Here is a 23,975-nt window from a genome sequence, read left to right as displayed (position 1 = left end):
TTCCTAGCCAAGCTCAAACCCTCCAAGGATGGAGAACCTCCACATGCCTGGATAATCTGTCCTGGGCTGTGCCACCCTCCCAGGGAAGAAGCTTTCCCAAAAGTCCAACTAGAATCTACAAAAGCTGTAGGCATTGAGGCTCCACTGAAGATAGGCACTACCTTTGCCTTTCTGGGCAATGAACATTTACAGGACCCAAACAGGGCATGAGATGGCACTGGGGCAGTGACACTACATTTGAGCCCATCCAAGGCTCACAGATGGGTCTATTAACAAATGTGCACTTCCAGATGCAGTGATGGAATATTATTGCTTTCTGCTGCTCATCACTGTTCTTCAGACTCTAAGAGCTGCCCCTCTAACAGCACCATAATGTTCCTATCTCAGACTAGTTACTCAAACAGAGTTAGCTTATGTCTGGCCAAGGAGATGTCCCTTCCCCAGCCCTGCTGAAAATGGAGCAGAACTGTCCACAGCCTGGTGCTGCCAATGAGCATTCCTCAGTGGAGTAAAGGATCTCACCTCCCAGACTAAGAGCAAGAAAAATAAATCCTGAAAGCAACTCCACACCCCTGGCTTGGGAAAGAAACCATGAGTGAAGCATCAAACTGTCTTTAAAAGCACAGTTTAATGTGCAGTGAGGAATGCTTTGTGTACGTTACTGAGGATCCAGCTCAAAAAGAACTTGTCTCCTTCTTAAGCTGACTTCTGGCAGGACATGCCAACCCTCCTCTGGCTGCACCTAAGGAAAGAACTCAGATTTCAATTCCCATTCAACGTTACGAGGGTTAATGCAGCCAATGCTGGAGCCAAGCTTCAGTATTTCTTATTTCCCCTTAAGGTTTCTGCCTGGCAAACACAGGCTGTGCACAGCCCTGGACAGGCACCAGCACTTTCTGCTGTCTGCATAACGAGGAACAGGCACTCAGAGTCACAGGAAAATGTACCAGGCTGAACTTTATTGCTGTGCTGGAAATAGCCCATCCCTTTGTGTGCACACACAGCCACCCTGGGAAGGGCAGTCACAGGATATTTAGAGCACTAGGTATGTATTTACAGCAGTTTGCTCTGGGAGGCAGCTGACAGGGCAGAGCTGTTTGCAGAGCACAGCCCTCGTGAGGCTGCTGCTCCAGGGAAGAGCTGGCACAGCACCTGCACAGGGGTAATGAGGGAGATCAGCACTTTCACTGCAGCTTCTCTGATTGTTACCCTTTCACTGAGTGCAAGATTTACCCAGACACTTATCTCTGATGGTTATGGCACAAAAAGAGAGAAAATACACCCATGGCCTCCAAGTCACAGTGTCTCCTAAGGGTCTTGCACGAACGTTTCTCTGTGCACTCCAGCATCCTGCCCACAGGCCCCATCTGCTTATCCTATCTTCTCCCTTCCTCACTGCTGCTGTGCCAATTCCATCTAGAGCAGACTGGAAATTCAGACCTAGCAGGGATGTCCTGGGGATCTGTAGACGAACCTGCTGCATGAGCAAACTGCAAAACAAACATCACTCAGCTGCCTGGTTACAGCATCTGGTTTCACAAATCCCAGTCATTTTTGGGATCTGCAATCCCAAAGCTTTCAAATGGCTGTTTTACCCAGATGAAGGAAGCATGAGGGGAGCAATCATGACATCCTTTCCTCTCCCCAGGGTAACTAAGACTCTGCATTGCCACTGAACCAGTCCAACGCATCCCCCGCAAATTCTGTCTTGAGATATCACTAAATATGATTTGATTTTACTTTCCTTTCTCGCTGTTTTCATAATGACTTAGCTGGTAATAAGGAAAAAGCCACTTCAGAGTTCTCAAATGGCCAATGTTGCCTCTCAATCAGAGAATATCCTCTGAACAGTTACAGAAGATGGAGACAAGGAATGCAGAGAGCAGTAACTGCTCACAAGCTCTGAGAGCTTCATCAAAGTCCCTGAGGTGTACTCTGCCACAGACAAGGGAATTATTTTCCTGTTATTAGTTTCCTTGGGCTACTTGACTGTATCCATCCCAGGGCAAGAACCAGGTTTTCAGAGGATTACCAAAGTCTAGGAACAGCTGCAGTACTTCCCTCGGGTCATTTTCTGTTCCACAAGTATGAAAAGCAGTGAAAGTTGCATTCCAGTGATGCCACTCTGTTTTGAAATGCTTAGCAAGAGAAAGAATTTCCCCCCCACCTTCTTCCCAGATGGCTGCTTAGGAAGTGCAGAACCACATTGTGCCTGGTTTTGTTGTGTGGAGATTTTAACAACAAAATGTGTGCTACTCATCACACACCCAATGCCTTTAACCTAACTAACCTAACAACAAGCCCACATCTCTGCAAAACAGACCCTGAAACACTCACAGACTGGTCTGTAGAAGTACTCAGGCTGGCTCTGTGCCTCATGCTCTTTGTCTCATATTTGCACGGAGTCTACTAACCTTAAAATAAAGGCTAGCTGGCTCAGAAAATCAACAGACACAGATCGGCAGCATCAGCACGACAGGGACTTCACTCTGTGCTTAGAAGGGTTTGTAAGACTGTGCAGTTTTATGTCTGCCACATGTGCACACGGCAAAACTGGCAGGTGAAATCAATCATACTCCCTGATGCTCCTTCACACATCCAGGACTCTGCTAACAAGTGTTCTTGTGCCACATATATTAGTTTTTATCAACAACTGCTGTGCACAGATGAAATAGGTGTAAGGGGAATGAACCCAAAAGAATTCATCCTCCAAATTCCCAGGCTAACGGGATCTGCTCGGCATCCACACCAGTCCCTCAATAAAACAGGAAGGACAGGAAGCAAAGATTGCATTTTGCACTCCTCACCTGGCAAACATGCGAAGATCTTCTGGATTCTGGGCAGCAGGGACATTGAGGATCGCCTCCCGCTCGTGTTCCAACAGGCTGGCCAGGAGATTCTCTGTCATCCTTTTATTTAGGGGTGAATCCCCACCAGGTATCAACTCAGCACTGGAATTATCCATGCTAGGGCTTGTCAGAGTCATGTCATCACTACTAGCTATCAGGGGAAGAGAGAGACACACAAGCACAACACTTTTATATTCCTCAGCATAATGATGCAGAGATTATCAATTCAGGCTGTTTCTATTCAGCCTTCCCAAATATTCCCTTCAGACTTGTAGAGCAGAGAAAGTGGCTCTCGAAATGTTCCACCAATCTGCAATTAGTCATATGACAACACAGTGATTTTCTCAATGGGAAATTCAAATGTTTCAACAAAATCATCAATTTATGTGGAAAACTGTACTTCTGGAGACCATAAACAGTCCATAAAAACATCTGAAAAGAAAATTCCTAGCCAGCTCTGCTGGAATACCGTGAAGTGGTAACATGAAAAGCCTAACAGCACAGAAGGTGGGAGAAGGCAAAATGGCCAGAAGCAATATCCTCTTGTGAGTGAGCCAGAATAAGCAGATCACAGACTTATCTGACTCATGTTCCAACATTTCTGCCCTAATTCATGACTTCTGTAAAGCTCAAAGCTGTACAGAGAATCTCTCCCCATAGCCAACCTCAGTGGCGTTCTGAGAATGCTGCTCAGAACAGCACAGGCAGGAAAGTTTGGGGATTTCAGCACTCTATCTGACTCATACTCTTGAAAAAAATGCTTTCCTGGAATCACTCCGGAGAATGGCACTGAGGAGATTAAAACAATCAGGAGACATAAACAGAAATCAATCATGTGTGAGAACGGGAGCCAGCTGTGTCTCCTCAGGTGGCTCTAGAGCCCACAGAAACCAGTGCTGCTTGGAGAAAATTCTCACGGTTTTCTTTGCCTCCAGAAACCCAAAACTTGGGCAGTGCAGCCACAGGAACACAGGGGTCACTTCTGAGTGCAGTGAGGGAGGAGGAAGTTACTTCAAAAAATAGAAGTACCTCTCCTATAAATCTTTTACATGACCACAAGAGAACTTGGCAGGTTACTTCTTTCTAGAAAGAAGTCTAATAGCCCTTAAGAGTTTCAGCAATGCCCAGTTCTGAATATAAGAAAGGCTGGACCTAATTAGTAAGCACTCCAGCATGAGGAGTTGTCTCATTACCAAGGCCTGATGACCCTTGGCAGCACTAAGGAAAGCTCCTGCAGTGAGCTGGAGTCTGAACACCAGAAAAAAACGTGCTCATACTTGGAGAACCAAAGCTGAGAGCATTGGGGGTGCTTAAACTTCGGCCTCCAACTCTGGCAGTAAAGGGCATGTCTTCATCCTGGGCCCGGAACTCCTCCTCGTTCGGTGGCACCATCAGGCACACGTAAGTGTGCAGCTGGATGAGGAGCCTGTGTTGGAGCATCCATATCACCATCTGAATGAGCTGAGTCTACAGAGGGAGAAAGGAGGGATTAAACATGGGAGAAACAAAACACAGGAGGAAAACAATGCACAAAGGTTAGACTTGGTGACTAAGTCACACAGGGAAGTGATTTTTCACCCCACACAAGAGTTTATCTCTTTTCCAATCACCCAAGGCCTGGGGGTGGCAGCCTATGATGGGGATGAGGTCAGTAGCCCAGCTGAAGTGGGTGGACACCAGTGCAAGCAGTATGGGCAGCAAACAGGGAGCTGGAAGCAGGAAAGTGATGATATAGTCACTATCACGGAAACGTGGTGGGATGACTCTCATGACTAGAATGCTGTAATGGATGGCTATAAGCTCTTCAGAAGACAGGCATAGCAAGAGGGGTGGTGGGGTAGCAATGTATGTTAGAGTGCCTTGACTGGACTCAAATGGACAATGGTGGCAAGTGTTCTCAAAGCCCTGAGCAATGTCCCTTGTATCAGACCTGCACAACACCTGTGTGTCAGAGCAGCTGGAGACCTGCACCACGTCCCTGAGCAGAGTGAGGGGCAAGAGTTTGTAGGTTCTTGACTTGGCCTGTTTTCAGGAGTTTGGGAGGAGCATCATTGTGTCTGAATTTCTGCACAAAAAGCCTTTTCATATCACTGCAGGCAGCCCTTCCCATAGCTAACGGCTCTGAGAACACTGATTCACTGACAAAGCTGTTGGGGATTTCATAGCAACCAACACTGTTTTGGTGAGAGAAACACATGCAGCATGAGCTCAGACTCTGAGAAGGAAGATTGCTCTGCTGCATTAATCATCAGGGTAATGGGCCAAATCTCAATAAAAGCCCCAAACCCAAGTTCATCAGCCCACATAATTTTCCTTTTTTCATAACCCTTATAATTCTCAGTTCCTCCTCTGCTATCACATCACAAGAGAAACCTGTTCTGTTTGCAGACAGACCCACACCCTGTCTTTTCAGGGATTACCACTTCTGAGGGCTCGATGGATTTTAATCTTAAAACGTATTCTCTGGGATCTCCTTCAAACACATATTTTTTGGAAAAACCATAATTCATTCTACATGTTTAACAGAAAATCTACAGAAGACACAGTGCTTTGCTAACATCTGAAGTCAGCCTGGAAGAGTGAGGAGGTTTACTCCAGTGATTATGTTGCTGAAAACCTTCCTCCCAGATGCAGGTCTGGATGGAAAGTGTCTCATTTATTTTACTTAAATTTCCAACCTGTTGGCACTGAGAGACATTTAGTTAGCTAATTTCACGTCAAATGAAAGAGGTCTGCACGTTTCACAGCACAAAACAACCCTGGAAAAATCCAAGGCAACTCAAGGAGACAGTAAGACCTTACCAGACCTGCAGAAGCTGTGGGTAGGGCTGACTCAGACCAACCTCCTCTGGTCACTTTGGTGGTTTCATGAATTACAAAAACAGCCAGTTGCTTTCCTTATAGCTCCACGTGTGTGAAAAGGCTTCTTCAACACTCTCTAATCCTGCATATGCATCTTCACCTCCATGCCCTTATGGAAATGCCTAGAAAGCCACTCTGAGCCAGTAGCTATGGCTCAGTGGAACAAGAGTCCTGACAAAAGTGGTGTTACAGCTTTACAGCCACAATGCTGTACAACCAACAACTGCCCAATGCCTCTGTGCCATCTCCAGGTGGGAGAGCTGCAGATGGGCTGTGACCAGCTGGAGAACTAGAGGAAATTCTCCTTCCATAACTGAAGTGAGCCTGAACAATCATCCCTAGGCCAGAGAGACTGATGATCCCTGAGGTTATCTGTACTTAAACCATTAATTTGGTACCTCTTCAAATCTAGTCCTAGAAGGAGCCCAAGCACTGCAGTGCCCTGCAGCTGCCCCTGCCCAAATGTGTGCTTTGTGCCACCACTGCAAATGGGCCTCACACCACTCCCAATTCTTCCAGGTTTGAACCCATTTCTGGCCAACAACAGAAGGGTTTTCACAGATAAGGTCTAGCAGAGGCTTTGCTAATACATTCTGCTGTTTGTCCTTCTGCACACAAACACTGAATTTCCATCCATTCTCCATCTGCTCCTCCTGAGCTCCGATGGAGCTTACAGACAGGTCTGCAGCAGCAGAAGCTTCCCCACACCATCTGTGCTGCACTGGCTGTCACAAATGCTTCTTCTCTCCCAGAGGTACAGGGTTTTCTGCATGTCTGGTCTCAGCCTACTCGATTAGAGCTCCTTGCTGAAGCCAAAAGGGCTGGGAGTAGCTTCCCAGGCAAGGGCATACTTCAGTCCCAGGCTTGCCTCTGCACACCAGGAATCCACAGCCTTTTTTGGCTCAAACACCAGGATCGTGACAGAAATATAAAGCAAAACATTTTTCGTTGCTTAATTTAACTACCAATTTGCTCTAAATTTCATCCATGTTCCTTTCATCCTTTCCATCCCCCCATGCTGCCTCTTCCCAGCCTGCTCTGAGGGGTCCTGTCTGCCACAGCATCCGTCCCACTCCGGCAGGCACGGATCAGCCCAGGGCTGTCCTGTGTGTTCCCACTGGACAGCTCAGCAGCCCCAGGGCACAGCGAGCACGTGTGGCCTGCAGGGCAGTGTGGAAGGAGCCAGTACAGTGCCTGCTTTGTGCTGATGGCACAGAGAGGCTGTACCAGCTTCCTAAAACACTGCCCAGCTGGGCAGTCTGGGATGGACATAAAAAAGCTCAGCTCGAAGTCTTGGGAGGGACAAGATCCAGCATTCCTTATTCTCTACCCTCTGGGAAGCAAGAGGAGCGTTTGTAAAACTCTTGAGTGATGTCTTACTGCCAGCATTCTTTAAAGCTGTTTTCTTTCCCAAGCCAGAAAAGCTAAGGATAACTGGGATGAGCCATAGGTTCAGGAAATGGAAGGAAAAACAGCAACAGCACTCAATCCTAGCTTGTTTCTTACTACATGAGGAGACACTGTCAGGTAAAACACAGCTTGTTTTGCCTACTGAAGCACACGAGCCCTTTCTCTGGTCTGGATTATCCAGTTACTTGACACATGCACTCTTCAAGGTCTGACTGGAGAACTACAGACTGCCTTGGCTCAGTACGATGACACCTTCCAAGTCACGGGAGTGCAGGGATGTTTGCTGAAATGTATTACCTTCCTTCATCATTCAAACCACACTGTTTTGGGGAAAACAGATCAGTTAGTAAAACTCCTCCCTATTTTACAGAAAACAGACTCTGAAAACTAACTGTCTAATACTGCCATTTTAAACATTAAGTAACAGCTCTGAATCCTCAGCTTAACCACTCCCTCCACTTAGACCTAGCAAGACATTTTTGTAACCTATCACACTAAACCCCCTGATTTTATACCTAGTCCAACTGAATATAAATGCATCTTAATACCACTTGCCTACCTCTGCCAACAAAAGCTCCCGTGACTCCTAATGCCTTCCAGATGCCCAGCAGAGCAGTCCCATGTGCAGTGTGGCTCTCTGAGGACACAGCTGCCTATTCAGGGTCTGCAGGCAGCTTCCCTCCCACTCCACCCCCTGACACACTGCCTCATTTTCCACCCAGCCCCATACAAAGCACAGCACGTTTTCCAGATTCACCAGGCTGAGGTCTCATCTACCGGTGCCTGACCCCAGTGGACACACTTATTAAAACAGAAGTGAAGAGGTAAACAGATTTTGTTCAGCAGCAGCTGTCATGCTCTCCCGTCTGTTTGTTTCTGCAGTTATCCTTGCTCCATCAAGGGAGAAACTACAAGAGAACTACAATAATAATAACAGCAATGTGCATTATAGATGCAGGGAGGAAATGGGATGTCTAATCCACCTAGGAACACTCCTTTTACCTTATGGTGAGAGGATCCCTTCTGCTAGTCCATGTTTGGTCCTCAAGGCAGGGTAGAGAGCTGCTGTAGCTTCTTTGGAAGCAGATGAACTAGCTGAGTCCACAGTGCATGGATGAGGGGAAGCCACAAGTATCGTCCTTTGCTCTTGGTTTGTGAAGAAACTTAATGCAGAGTAGCTGGGTGAAACTCTGACAGTGTACAAAGCAAGCCTTGCCCTGAAAAGCAGGTCAAAGCCTTCCCTTGCACCAGCAGCAGTGCCCAGTACAGATCCTGCCAACCAGTGTGTGCTGACCTAAAGGGTTTAGTTAGCTAAGTGTTCTGTGCTATCCCAGGGGGTGACAAAGGGCTGTGCACCACACTGAACACCCCTAGAGCTCCACACTCACATAAGGCTGAGCCACTCAGGAGAGAGGACAGCACAGGGACAGGAACCAGCGGTCGCAGGCAGCAGAACAGGGACAGGGTCTTTGGGGCTGAGGTAGAGGAGATGCAAACTACTTCTTCTCCAGTAAAAACACTAAAAGGGAAGATGAGTTTTCTTTGGCATCAGCTCACAGGATCTCCACACCCCATGGCTGCACCCTGGTGAGATCCAGGACAGTCCCAGGCTGCTCTGGATTGCTGCAAGTCTGGAAGACACACACAGCACAAGTGGTGCTAACAGACAACTCACTATTGCAAAAAGGGGAAAACAGTTTCTGCTTCCTTCACACCCCTTAGCTGCACAAGTTCTGCAGAAGTCAGCTCCCTTGCTCTGTGCCAGCCCTGGAGCTCGCTGGATCTCCCTCTGAGCAAATTCCACCTGCTAACCTGGCAGAAATCTAGTGCAGCTGAAACAAGTTAAGTGAATGGAGTCAAGCTGGACAGGAGCCAGAGCTCCAGCAGAGGGAAGAGGGAAGGGAGGAAGGCGTGTGTGCACACACCTGAGAGTGGAAAGGAAAAACAGGGCCTGGGCTCAGCATCACCGAGATATCACTAGATCAGCAGAGCTGTAGGCGTAGGCTCATCCTCACACAGGTAAACACAGAGAAAGGGAAGCACAGAGAGCACTGCATGAACACCTAAATCTTCTCAGCTGATAGATACACAACAACCAGAATTCAACTGCAATGCTCAACATCACAGGCAAGGAAAGAGACCAAGATGCCATAATCAAGAATTCCTGTCTCTGGCACAGGGCATGGCTGAGAGCACTGGCAGTCGTGGCAGACAACACTCACTGGACACCTCCTTCCTACTCGACAGACCAGACACCAAAAGCAGATTGCAGACATGCACTCCATCTTCCAAGGCACTCTTGTCCTTTTGCAGGTTGTTCACCCCTCCTACAAGCCAAAAAACAGCACAGCACCCCAAGCAGAAAACTGTCAGTGTCGTGTTTCTTTCATCTACCCAAAGGAATGGAGCAACTCCACCCATGCAAAAGTAATCAAACAAAAATAACTCTGTCCCCTTTCAAATCAAGCAGTACAGTTTGTATAACAACAGGAGGAAGGGCTCTAGCAGTTCTCCTGTTTGTATTGTGGGATTTATTAATGCCTTCTGTATTCTCTACCCATCCAGATGCACATGCCAAAAGTAGGGAGCTAATCCCATGCTTAAGACAAGAATCAAATGGGATGGATGCCACGAGACCAGAACAGTTTCTGCAGAGGACACATCCCCTCCCACAGTATTGACCTTCCAGCACAGATGACCTTCAGAAACGGATGCAGTGCCATCAGCCTGATGAAAAGCACAAGATAACAGACTGCTACTGACAATCTTCAAAGTTAAAACACCTCACAGCAGCTCCTGTGCACACAGCAAACAAAACCACAGGCACAGGTCCCAACACTGTTCAGGATTTTACAAAGGCAGAGCAAATAGATTTTGACAATATTTGCAGTTCAGAGTACAGGATCTGCTGTACATCACTGCACAGTGAACAAAAACCCACCCACACTTCATCAGATTGAACAGATCTCAGTTAATTGATTGAACAGATCGACTAGATCTCAGTTAATTACAATTGGAGCCTGTCCACCCCAGGATAGGGATTGGAGTAATCTTTCTTAAAACACTAGTTCCTAACAAAAATAAAACAAAAAGAGGCCTACATAGATGATCAAAGCAGAAGAAAATATTTAAAAAATATAAAAACATCTAAAAACCCTCTCCAATCTAAACTCCCCTAAGAACTGTCTCACTGAGTGTTATCAAAAAGCCACTTGCCATGGCTCAGTATGACCCACCAGTGCGTGGTGGTTTTCTCCAGTTTCCCAGGCACATCTCCCCAGTGTGGCCCTGAGTCTCCTGCAAGCACTGTTCTCACCTTCCCTTTCCAGATTGTAGAAGACACTTCAATAGCTTTTCACAGCATCATCCCTCATCCTTCCACACACTCTGAAAGGATGAAAGCAAGCTGTGGTGCTGACCTTTAGGACCCCACCACGGACAGGTGAGCAGAGAGAGGAGGCACAGACTAAAAAGCCCCTTTAGCAATCCATCAGCTCTGGCAAGCATTATCCCACTGGTGGTTCAAGGCACAACTGCAGCAGGAAGTGGCAGAATTCTCTTTGTGTCTTTGAAATAAAGTAGGGCATCTGAGAACAGCCAGAAGTACTGAAGGAGAAGTATTAAGGCAAATGATTAATTTTAAAAGGAGTACTGAGAACCAGAATGTCTCCTGGAGCTACTGCAGCTGGAATAAAATTAATGCTATGATTTCAGCTTCAATATCCAGGACACTTATTTGTCTGTAACTACAGTGAAATCCTACTCTTCCCCTGCCTCCCAAGGTGGCAGCTGACCAGTACATACTATTGGGATTAGACCTACATCATTACTTATCTTTATCTCTGATCATCATCTCTGCCAACCTGTAATTACAACAAATTCTTCTCTCCCAGTTGTGCCTCAGTGCGCAAGTGACGTTAATCTTCCACATATCTGAGTAGTGGCTAAATTCATGTAGCCAACAAGTCATCAGAGCATGAAGGCCAGAAAACAACACTACAGAAAACCAGGCAAATAACTCTGCCTATGCTTCCTTTGCCACCCTGAGCTCTGCTCAGAGCTCCAAGCTCCTTCACCTGGGAACAGCAGTGCTGGACACACCTCACCTTATTGAGCTCTTTCTTGCATTTCACCAGATCTCACAAATGCCACAAGCAAAATAACAGGTCACAAATCCCAAATCCATACATTATTATCCCGAATCTGAACACTCAAAAGCTAATGCTGCAACACGTGGACTTCTGCTGACTCCATGCTGAGTCTGCTTCCTGCAACAGCCTTTAAACAATTCCAGTTTCACAGCAAAACTATGTGAACAGAGTTTGCTTTTAAAACCAGATTGTGAACTTGGAGCAGATGGAATATCATACAATGAAATGTGATTGTGAAGAATCCACAAACTTGCACTCAGCCCTACTCACTTCTGACAGTTTTCAACAGACCAAATGGAGTTTTGGTCTTCTCTTCTACATCATTCCAGGAAAAGAAAGATTCTAATATTGGTCTTAGGATTGTGCTTTGCTACCACAGAGCATCTGTTCACCTTCAACATCCCCACAGCTTTTTGGCACACGGATATGAAACAGCAAATCACAAGGCTGAAACCAATAATTGGCAACTTCTAAAGGTGTAACAGCAAGCTGCTGACCAAGCACTTCAGAAGCAGCACCATTCCTTGTCCTGGTGAGCAGGAGGAGTCCCTGCACACTGCCCCAGCTCACCTCCTGAACAGGTGGAGCGAGTGGATTCTTGAACTCTGAGAGTGACACTGGGAGGGAGAACTTGGACAGCATCGACGGCAGGTTGTGGCCCCGGAACTGGCAGGAGAAGGCATCTGCTAAGGGAGAGTAACTGCAGAAGAAAGGGAAAGGCAGGAATCAGTTCTGAATTGCTGGTCAGGGTAACATCATGCATTACAAAAGTGCCAATTTCCAAATGAAATATTCTCTGTGATCCAGAAAAACCCTGAGGATGGTTTCTGGCATGTTGCATCCTGCAGAATTAAGCCAGAAACTTATGCACTTTCACCTTGGCCTTACATTCAGCTCCAGTACATTATTCAAGGTGTGGAGGGAATCCAGAGGAGGAAAATCAAAGTGATAAAACACCCAGACCTGTGCAGTCTCTAATCAAAGGGACAGGGACTGGGCAGTCCAGAGAAGACAGGGATGGGAAGGATATACAATCTCTGAAGGTACAAACTGCAGCAGCAGATGTGGCTGTTCTCCTTGCCTGCCTATGGCTAGGACAAGCAACATGACTGACCAGGAGTAAAGGAGAGTCATGTTAAACGTTAGGAAAACTGTCTTAGAATTTCCATCTACAAAAGTCTTCAAGAACAGCACTGCCATATATGACACAGGCACAGCTGTTCCTGGATGACCTTGAGGTCTCTTCCAGCTCTATTTTTAGACTTCCATCACAGAAGTTTTGATTTAAAACTATTTTCCTATAACTGAGTTCCAACACAAGAGGCTAAAAACGTCTCAAAATCCCACACAGAAAGGGTTGCCAATCTTCAGCAGAGCCAAAATACCCACCCCTGCCTCCTCATCCCCCTTGCAGTGCTGCTGCCTGCTCTCCAAATGGCCACATTGCCTTCTGTCTGCAAGAAGGCACAGGATGAAATGTCATCACATCAAACAATGCAACAGTGACTGCAGCACAGTATCACTGTGCGAGATCCCACTCTGCATCCATCAGACAGGGAAGGAAAGTGCATCTGCACTCCTCACCACTGTGCTGCTACAGACACTCATCTTCTTTCTACTTACAGACAGACACTGGCGTTTGGAGAAAGCATGTAGACATTGTTTTCACAAAGGGGATAAATAATAATTGCTTTTCCCCAGTAGACAAGATGTGCAGCAAGCTGGAAAACCTGCATTGAAAACAGGGGAAAATTAGGGAAGCAAAAGCAAGACTCAAACTCTCAGCAAGGGTTCCACACAATGACAGAGAAGGCTTGTTTGAGCTGAAATGAGAGAGAAATGTTCCGTGCTTTCAGCCTGCCTTCAGAATAAATTCACGCTTTAACACGACATGTGGCACATCAAAAAAGCATTTGACAAGGTTATGAATTTCCAGAGATTTGCTTCACATTTCTAAGCAACTTAGTATTTCCTGCCTCAAAGGAATTTCTTCAGACTGTATCAACTGAAGTTTAGGTGCTTTTCATGCCCTCAAAAAACTGTTTTTGTTTATGCACAAAATGCATTAAGTGTTATACATGAAAAATAAAACAAAAGAATCAGCCTCTACTGTGACACAAACATAAAGGAAGCCAACATTGCCTTTTTACTGCACTGAGGTATTTCAGTAATGAGCTACACAAAGTCTTTTAATGTGTTAAACAAGTCAGTGGTTGCTAATGGCTCTGGAAAAGCCACATAAATAGTGTCTACGAGACATAAAATCCAGCCTGTATCATTAGATGCATTTAACTGTGCTTTTTTGTGGAGAACAGAACTACAGAAGCAGTAGGGAATTTCCAGAGTGCATCCCAAAGCTATGTTATGCCAAGTAACACCACAGAGCACTGCAGGCAGACCTGGAAATTTTATTACAAAGCAGGACCTTTCCCTTGGAATGAGAGAAGGCACAGACCTTTGACCAGGAGCACGTGTGATGACAAGCCATGTTCTTCTCCCCTGTCACACAGAGCACAGATTGTGCCCCTGGGCCTGAATTAACCCATGGAGTGGCTTTCCCCTCTGAACATCTCATCCCTAATGACCACAGTCACCCACAGCGGTGTCTCAGTGGCCTCTTGTGAGTGCTGGAGTCCCATTCCCTGCACTGGCACAAACTTTCCTCTCCAAGGGCTCATCACATCACCTCCAGCAATTCAGATTTGAGATCTGGTTGTCACTACTGGAAAAGCATTTGGAAGGAGCTGCTGGCTTAGAGAGACTGGCTCAAAATTTTTGCCCAAGTCTAAACTAGAGCTCCTTCCTGGGACTCTGCAAAGTCGAGACACTAATGTACTAAGTGAAAACAATGGGTAGGTTTGCACAGGCCTTCAGAAGTCTTTGGTAGAAAAGATCTTGTCAGGTCCAGGAGAAGCAATGTATTTGGCCATGGCAGCTGTAAGCTTTCACTTGCATTTTGGGTGCCTCCATTTGCATGCAGAAATTCCCATTAGATATGAGGCAAGTTTATCACTCTGATGCTGGTCAAATGCTGGACCAGATAGACCGTGGGAGGTGGCCCTGGAGGTACTCACAATTTGAACAGACAAGTTTCTGATCAGCCTGTTTTAATGAGCTTGCTCTAAGCAGTGGAGGGGACTAGAGATCCCCATGCAATCTGTGGTTTGATGTGGCTGTAGGACTGCTGAGCACTGTCACTGCTCCTCTGTCCTTTTTCCTCCAGCCTCCCCCATGCTCCCAGGCTTGTGTCTTCTCTGTGCACCCTGCTCACACCCAGGGAGCTGACGTGCTCATGCCCCACACAAACCCACTGGCACACAGAAGAGAACACTTCATGATTTAAAAGGCTTTCAGCAGCCCCTGACAGCTCCCTGTACCTGCAGCAGTGCCAAGTCAGCATCTTGAGCCAGTTGCTGCAAATTCTTCACAGCAGAGGTAGTTTTAATTACTCTCACCAGGGCAGGAGAGCAGTCCAACGGGAGCTCATTAAGCAATGACTTCTCATCATTTAAAAGTAATAAGGCATGGTAAGGCCTGCAGAAAAATAGAATACATTTGCACAGTAAACTGCAGCTTTTCCTGAAGGCTTACTTATTCCCACACCACGACACCTGGGGTCAATCTACTAGTGGAAAAGAACTTCTAAAATCATCCTTTTGCTCTAACTGGGTTCAGAATAAGCTTATTTTTATGTCACAGGGTAAGATGTTCCCTATTAAAAGAGAATAGAGGGTTACACGGTAACTGGATACCCCAGTGACAAGGAAAAAGAGCCTGCACTGTGCTGGCACTCAATGAAGCCTGGAGGGCTAGTCTGGAAATGCTCATCTGCATTACTGATATACAGAATGGAGTAGAAGAAAGAAAGAGCTAGTCACTTTTGCAGGTAAAAAGCTGCAAATGTGGAATACAGGAAGGAAGGCATGGCAGGGCTCTCTTTCTTCTAAAAGCAGAATTACTTCTGGGTCAACAGATGAAAATGAACACACAATTCCTGACTGCAAACAGTGCAGACCTCTCTTGCAGCATCACCTCAGTACAGCCATTAAGGCAAAGACTGTGGCTCACTCCACCAGGCAGACAGCAGCACCACTGGTGCCACAGCATCAGCTTCAGGGAGCCCCATCCCAGCCCATGTGCCCCCACCACTGCAGCTCAGCCACACCATCCCCACAGCTGTGTCCCCCAGTTGTTTGCAGCATCACCCCTGGAACTGGAGGAAGGACAGAGCTTGCTCTTACCTAATAGATTTCAGACTTCTCTCAATTGCTTCTGGGGGTATGAAGTTGGTGGCAACGTAATGGATTTTATGAGGCAGACAGAAACTCACTTCCAGCCAGTTGTTGATGTGTAAACGAACCACCCCTGTGGTGCAAAGGCTGAAATAAGAAAAGTAACACATACAGCATTTACCATGTGTAACAAAAGCAAACAGTGGTCCAGCCCTGCACAGGAACTGGAGCACAGGAAAAGCTTGAATGCACCCTGTCTATCCCCAGGCTGGCTGAGGACCAGCTGCTTCCCAACTCCAAGGGCTTCCTTACTTGTGCTTCCAGAGCATCATCCTCTACAGGGTTTTGGGGGAGAGCTAAAAGATTTCACCCCACCTATCATCTGCTCCCTCTGCTCTTAACATTGCAGCAGTGTCTCAAGTTAAAAGAGTTTCTTGAAGATCTACTGCAAGGCAAAGGAAAATTCCCTAGATCAGAGCTGCAAAGGGCAAAGATGAACTGGGCATGTTTTTGTCTCCAATTTCCATCTTCCTCTCCAAGGAGAAAGGAGACATCTGTACTGGAATGGCTGTTACAAGTGGCATGTTTCCACAAAACAACCTCCTTTGGTTCTGCTTAGGTTGTTTGTTTCTTGCTAACCTGTTCCTGCTTGTCACATGAAATCACAAATGTGCTTGTTAAATGGTTTCTTCATTCTAGGAAACCACAGGGACTAAGCTAAGCCCTTAAGCTGACTCCAGACACGGGACTGGAGTGGAAATGATGGACATCTCTGGAATGACAATAAAGTCTGACCCCCACGTTCAGCCTGTAAGCAATGATAAGCCTCTTTTACTGAAAAATCCCAGAAAGCTGCAGATTAGAGCCGTGAACATCACTCAGGTGGTTTTAGAGAAGTCTGTAAATCTGGAGAAGAGATGGAATATACCTCGGTAGGGAACTATCTGTACTGAAAATGGGTAATGTGCCATAAGGAGCAGAGCCAGCAGCACTCTGCAAACCCTCCCACCACTGCCCAGCCCATGGGCAGGGAGAGCTGGGCTGGGGACTGCGCAGGGGGGAAGCACTCAGGCCCACCACATCTCTTCTCTAATCTTGTCTACACCAGAGAACTCAATTTCTCCACACATCCTTTGATTGTAAACTTTCTTCCAAAAGAAGGGGTTTTTTTTTAACATTTCAAGGTTTGCACTCTGAAAATCCCAGCCTGAATTTTAAATTCAAGTGTGTTGAGATTTGCAATACGACTTTGTGTGTCATTAACATCCATGAATTTCCCCTCTACACAAAATAGATTAAAAAACATGCCAGGAACAGGCCAGGAGCAAATATACATCTTGGAAACTCTTTATGTGGTGATTTAACCATTTATATGCAGCATTCAGTTGCAGGCCACAAACTAACATGCTCTTTTTCAAGTTCATCTGGCTGTGTACAGGGTTTAGAGAGACCTGAAAATTCAGCTTTAAACAAAAACATTGGGCAGCATTGGCTGCCAGTGTAACTACTCACCAAACCACAACAGAGTGGTGAGGGAGCAAACACCATCCCCTCCTGCTCATGCATGATCAGACTCATTAGGGAAAATCTCACTGCAGACAATACTTCTCAAAAGCTGAGGCCATGGTTTTGTTCTCACATCTTGCAACTCAGAAAAATACTGATTTTTCAAGCTGCAACTGGAGCAGATACTGTATGTGCTTGTCTTTTTTGACAAGGAACTGAAAGGATGAATCCACTGCCTCTCTGGCCCCACCACCTCTCATCTGCTCAGAGGCTCCAAACCCTGAAGGAACATGCAAAGCACAAACACCTCTGTTTTTCCTACCACTACTTATCCCGCCAGACATTCACCAACTGACAGATAAAGCTGGATTCCCTCAGGATACATCAAGGAAAAGAGCATGCTGAAGCTGTAGTTATCTGTACTAACTCTTGGGCCAAATCCTCACAAGAGAAAACATGACAATAAATGATTGGGACAAGCGATTCAAGAAGCCACCTGAAAGCTGGTGGGGTGTTAAAACAGGTTAGCCAAAAGCAGCAGGGATATGTGAAAACATGAAACACTTGCAGGGAGATTTTCCCTGCATAGTTGAACATTCAGAAAACAGAAAAAAAAATCTCTTTGGTTCCTTTCACTCTTTGGTCCAAGTGCACCAAGGCAGAAGCTTTAATTACATAATTACACTCTCCACAGTGTAATTTTGTCTACAGTGCACTATACAACAAGAGCCTGGAATTAAAGACAACAAGAATATCAGATTTTCAGTTCTGACCTGGATCTTAATTTCATTTTTCTGCATTTGCATTCAACTGTACAATTTCCAGCCTTCATTATAGCTTTGTGCACATGAATGTACACAATCTCTTCCCCTCCTTGGATGGAAAATAATTTAAGTGTCCAATAATTTGACAAGGAATAAGCTACACCCTCCAGCACCAACCTGTGTGACTGCCCTCAGCCAGGCAGAGCTAAATAATGTCACCAAGACAGACACAAAGGTTCATGCACCAGGATGTACAGTCAAGTCCTGGAATGGGAAGTCACCTGGCTCTAGTTCTGCTTTCTCCTTCCCAACCAGCTCAAACTGTGGAGCAAACAGTCCAGGAAGATGCAGGACTGTGGGAAGGTGAGAGCACTGTACACCATGAACCTCCAGGACACAGTTTATGTAGCTCCTGCCAGGAAACCCAGAGGGACACAGAGGTTCTGAGGTACAGTAAGTACACCAGGAATTTACAGAAGGCTCTTGTTTAGTCTTTGCTCCTTTCTTAACTACTTCTCACATCTTATGGGGATTTTTTACAGCATTTCTCCCCCTGAGCTTTTTCCACTGAGTTGACATTTCACTGAGCTATCTGCTGGAATTCCAACAGCTCTTTTCAGAGCATTATGGACTACGTAAGTGTTGTTTGGCCTGACATGCATTATTTTACATCTATCTATACTGATTTTTGCCTGCTGTTCTATCAGTTAACTGTTATCCAGAGACCTTGCTGCAACTTTGCCTTTTTCCCCCACAGAATTTAAGAGTAACTGGGCAAAAATAGCTTCATTCCCCATCTCTATCTGGCTATTAAACCTTCAAAGACATTCCATTTTATCCCATGAAAGCTATTTCAACACTTTTTTTTTTAATCTCTGATTAGATAATACCTGATGAGCCATACTGAGGTGAGGGATACATGGGGAAGGATTAGGACATTGAGAGGGGATATCACAGTCTAGAACTGAGATAGGGAGAAGCAAATAGGAAAAAGCTGTTTAATGTCTCTCCATCATAAGACCCACAAGACATGTCATGATACACACGAGGAGCAAATTACAGAAGAAACAGAAAGAAACACAGAAACTAGTTAAGCCATGGAGCTCCTTATCAGAGGATGCTGTGGTGGTTAAATATTTACTCTGGCTCACAGGATTGTGGACTAAATTCCGGTCAGGGAGATCAGCTGAAGCTGCTGAATAGACAGAAACCACCTCCAGAGCTGCAGGAAGCTGGGGAATATTTTGGGGAATATCACAGCTCTTTTGCTCTATTCTGCTGTGCCCTGAACAGCAGCTGTGAGCTACTGCCCCGAAACAGGAGCCCAAATGCTGGACAGTATCTCACAGAGCTGAGCCTTCTTTTTCAGAACTATTGGCACCACTTCGTGTTTGTAACAGAGGTATGAATTTTTACAAACACACACCTCGTTTTATGTCTATCAGAAATCAACAATATGTTTTCTGGTTTGGTGGAGGTGAGCTGGTAGCTTTGGAGTTTGTTTTTCCTAGAGGTTGTGACTTCTTAGGGCTTTGAAATGATTTCACATTTCCTTACACAGGACACGTGGCTTGTCCTTTGATCAAATAACTGCACTTGGTTTATATTTTACAGTACAGGCACACAAATCACAGCTAATAGTTCATTAAATCTCATATAATTGTTCTAATTCTCCATGAGCTGCTGAGATAGGCAAGATCTACCAACCAGTTCAAATTCCACCAGGCTAAAAACATATAAAGGCTCTTTGTGTATTAAGAAGAAATAACCAACCCAAAAAACTCCTCATACAAAGCTAAGAGAAGTGTGCTAAAACTCAGGCAGGCAGTTAGCTAGTGTCAAGCTCACATTTTCTCTGCAGTTGCAGATAAAATTTGGTGAAAGCTGTCTTAATTTGCTAAATTTAACACTGGCTTAAAAGGGACACATATGGCAAGTTTTTCAGCACTGGAGGTACTGGCAAATGGACTTTCTTGGGCCTAAAGCCATTGCTTTCTGTTCCACACCAACGCTGGAGTTTGGGGACAAGATGAAAGAAGACTCCCATGTTTCTGAACAAAAAGAAACATTCTAGTTCTCTTCATTAGAGCTGAAAAAGGTTCCAGGAACTAGGTGTTACCTCCAGGCTGTCAGTTTAGTCACATTCCACTTCTGCAGCAGCAGTGGTGTTACAGCCAAGATGCCCTGGCCAGGGGCACTGCCTTACAGAGCAGGCACAAAGAGCATCCTGAGCGATAAGAGATTCACACACTTGTGGTTTTACACAAACCAAGTTGTTCAGAACATGTTGAGTGTTGCCTGAAATACCTCAGCACCATCTACAGGAAACCAGGGGCTAGACAGCATCTCTGGAGCAACCCTGGAAATTCAGGTGGAACTGCAGGCACTAGGGAATGCTGAGCAAACCCTGGATGGGAAGCTGGGCTCCATCTGCAATTCAAAGTGCTCTCTCCACCTCACTAGCTGTTCTCCCACAGTCAAAGGCTATGCCAAAGTCTCTGCAAATCTGAACATTGCCACTGCAGGCATTTGAAAACTTACCCTTCCCAGCAGTCCTTTCTCCTCTAAAAGCAACAGACCAAATCTTTCCATCTTTCCTCTGAGGTCATTCTCACTCCTCCACACTCTCTAGGTGGCCCAAATCCCTCTTGAAAAGTGGTGTCCAAAACTGGATAAAATATTCATTACAGCAGGGGCTTTACCATCCTGAGCAGGATTGGTTCCTGTCTTACAGACAAGGCTTTTATTTTATGCACTCTTGTCTATCTGCTTTTCTGTAACCCCATGTCAGTTATGAGTCACCCTCATTTCACAGAAGACCACACAGACTTCACTCCAGAGCTGCTGCCACACAGGAATAATTAATTCATCTTGGACTAGCAGAATAAAAATCCTATTTCTAGCCCACTTCCTCTGCCTTACAAAAAATAATTTTAACTCTATGCCTGCCTGGCAAGGTGCTGTAGCTCCTCTCAGTTGATCTGATGCAGGTGTAACAATCCTATTCCCTATGCTCTCATGTGAAGAATTAATGGGAAACCACTGCAGAACATCACCTCATCACCCAGCCAGTGACTGTGAGCAACTCTTTGAATGCAGCTTTCCAATCAACAGCACGGACACTTTATATTTCTACCAACACCTTATTTCTTATATTTGCTTATGACAATGTCATTGAAAAAAAAGTCAAAATCTAACTGGCACCACTTCTCCCCCACTCACAATGCCTAAATGAGGGAGGAACTCCCTGATTTGACATCTGGGGGCAGTACCAAAGTGTGTTTCTCCGTGGTCAGTCTATTCCTCCTGATCTCATGGAAGGGTCACACCAGCACACTCCATAAGCTCGGGCTCTGTGTTGCTCCAGTCACAGCTAAATGCCACAAGATGTCACTGTGTCCCTAAAATGTTTGGAAACACGATCAGATTTGCCCAGTCATACACAACCCTAGAGCAACAGAAGAATGTAAGTTTAATATTAGAATTACAGACTACATAAAAAGTGCTTTATTTTAAACTTTAGTCCAGGTTTTGTGTGAGTTGTATGGAACAATTATACCACGTTCCTTCAAGCAAGCTGAAATTCACAGCTCTGGTGTTCTTTGCAATCATTAAATCATTGAGGCTCCCAGTCCCTTACCTTACAGGGCTTTGTGATGATCCCCTTTGTACGGGGGGATCCACAACCCAGGGAGGCTAAAGGGTTTGTCTAACATGGCCTACAGTCAATCGAGCACCTCCAGCCTAATTCTCCAAACCCCTGACAAATACCCCAGTCAAGGGGCACAGCATCTTCCTCCCCACCAAAGCCTTCTGTGCCCCTTTCCCAAGCACAGACTGAGGTGCCTCTGTTCCCCGGGAGCACTGACAGGCTGGCAGAGCAGCCAGACGCCACAGGAGGCCGAAGGCTGGGGCCCAGCTCCTGCTCAAGTTCAACACTAACTCCACACTCCTTTGAAATCTTTGCCAGAACTTCTAATGCAGTCAAGAAACAGCATGTTACACTTTCCATTCTGCTGGAAGTCTCAGCATCTAATCCAAATTCGCTGTCCAGACATGCACAGTGTAACCAAATGAAGCCAGGGCAATATCTGACTTGCCATCAGTGCTACATGCAGCACTTTTCCCTCAGCTGCAGGTTTAGAGCACTTCTACAGTGACATGATATCCATATTATGACACTTTTCAATTGTTCAATTCCCTTGTCATTATGTGCCTCTATGCTAAGAAAATAATACTTCTTAAAGCTGTGACAGACATTGCCAACTTCTAAGCAGCACAACATATCAAACAGACCAAGGTAATGATTAGCATAGCAGTTCTGCAGACATTTCACCTGACTGCTAAACTTCACATTGCTCAGCCTGGTATAAAACCCAAATCCCAATGAGTAAGGGCATGAGGAGGTGGATAATACCCTAAGGAACAAAGCCAAGAGGTTTCAGTGAGAAGCAGCACACTGTGAGCCAGGAATAAAATCTAACTTACCTGTCATATGTCTCTTTGAGATCTCTGGCCAGTTTGCATTTGGGTAGGATGTGATGAAAAGGTGACTGTGGCCCTTCTGTGGCTATGGAAAATTTCAAAACAAGAAGGCAGACAACTGATTTCAAAGCAAAGAGAGTTTCCTCTTCCCCCACTGGGTATCAACCAGTATCTTAGGGACCGAATTCCTATCTTTTTAATCTATAATTATCTTTTAAAGTTTTTACAATAACTCAAGTTACATGTTAAAATAATAATAGTGAACTATTGCCAACTTTTCCTAAACCTCAACTCTGTTAGGCACATATAACTGTGAATTTGACAGGTGAGGATTTAAAATGTTTTGGGTTTATAGATGTTAGTTTTAATTTGCAATGCTTGCAGCGAGACAATGCATCACTGTCACACAGTGTTCACCTTAAATACTGCATATATTAAATTTTCCTGAAGTACAGTCTATAAAAATGCTCTGTAACGACTTGTGGTAACAACATGCAAGAGTAAAGCTCCCACATGAGCACTGTGGTGACTCAGCACACAGCACTAAAGCATGGAAAACTTGCTCTAGGTTGGGTGAAGCAGCTACATGTGAGCCCTTCCACCTCAGTCTGACAGGCAGATCCAAACGTGATGGCTTAGGGATTCTCCAGGGATTGTGCTGAACTGAGCTAGCACAGAAAGTAAAGTAGCTACTTCACTCCTAAGGCTCATGTCTGCATAGGGATAGTGATCTTGGATGAGACCAAATGCAGTCAAAAGATGTCAGCATGCTAAAGAGTACTGAAACATGTCCATACTGATCCCAGCCACAGAAGTAAAGAGGGCACAATCAGGACTTCCCTGAAAAAGTGCTCCTGGACAAACACATTGCTGCTCACAGCTCAGCCCAGGACTCACTCTCTGACATGGCAGACACTTCATCCTGAATAGCCAAGATGAGCTTGGCCTCCCTGGTGAGGTGCTGGCAGCTGCAGGACGATGGCGATCCTTCGGGACAGGTTGTGCAGGCAGTTGATCACAGATGGGTCAGCATTGGCCTGAAGGCAACACAGGGCACAAACAGGTCAGTCACTGAGCCCCTGTCACACAGGAGGAACTACAGTGATGGATAAGGAGTCAAAATAATCATCTTCAGTTGATACCAATAGTTGTTTTCTTTGGCAACTGGCAAAAGCAAAAAAAAGGAATTTTCTCCAGCAGCAACCAAACAGAAGCTCAAAGATGCCCAAAGGTTAAGGGACAACTCGGGGATTTCTAAGCTTGTCTATATGCATCAAATGAACACAGCATCTGGAGGGTGATACTCCTGGTTAATGGGCCTCCTACTAGCAAAGAACTCAATTTCACAGGGAGAAAAGAAAGTGCCATTTGACAAGGCAGAATATGCCACTGTTCAGCTTTAACTCATGGGAACACTGCAGGGCCTTTAACATGGCCAACTCACTCCATGTTGCTGCACTGATGTTTGTCCTGTGTCCTGACAATGCAGGAATTAGGTAAGAATTACCTGCACATGACCAATGATTTCATCCCAAACCAGAATTTGGGATTTATGCTCCCAGACATTCCACAAATATGGCTGATTATTAATACTGCAGTTGTGCAAGTGCCAGAAAGTGCTGGAAAAATCTATCAGGTAAGTACAGCTGCCAAGGGGGAGTGGAGGGTCTCAGTGGCTTCAGCATGAGTCAGCAGCTGCTTCATGTTTGCTAAAAC

At 45.6% G+C, this 23,975-nt stretch overlaps 1 protein-coding gene across 1 annotated transcript in view; it reads right to left on the bottom strand.

The window, feature by feature from the left end:
* NPRL3 (nitrogen permease regulator-like 3 (S. cerevisiae)) overlaps positions 1-23,975 on the bottom strand; it is a 38,983-nt gene that overhangs the window by 2,212 nt on the left and 12,796 nt on the right. Inside the window, 9 exon segments of the mRNA XM_009084012.1 lie at positions 2,808-3,000; positions 4,127-4,316; positions 11,843-11,972; positions 12,896-13,002; positions 14,650-14,806; positions 15,514-15,651; positions 22,263-22,344; positions 23,157-23,227; positions 23,229-23,296. Of these exon segments, the coding sequence (XP_009082260.1) occupies positions 2,808-3,000; positions 4,127-4,316; positions 11,843-11,972; positions 12,896-13,002; positions 14,650-14,806; positions 15,514-15,651; positions 22,263-22,344; positions 23,157-23,227; positions 23,229-23,296 (1,136 nt within the window).

Source organism: Acanthisitta chloris, unplaced genomic scaffold (assembly GCF_000695815.1).
Source record: "Acanthisitta chloris isolate BGI_N310 unplaced genomic scaffold, ASM69581v1 scaffold20020, whole genome shotgun sequence".
NCBI lineage: Eukaryota > Metazoa > Chordata > Aves > Passeriformes > Acanthisittidae > Acanthisitta > Acanthisitta chloris.
This window is presented reverse-complemented; position numbering and strand designations above follow the sequence as displayed.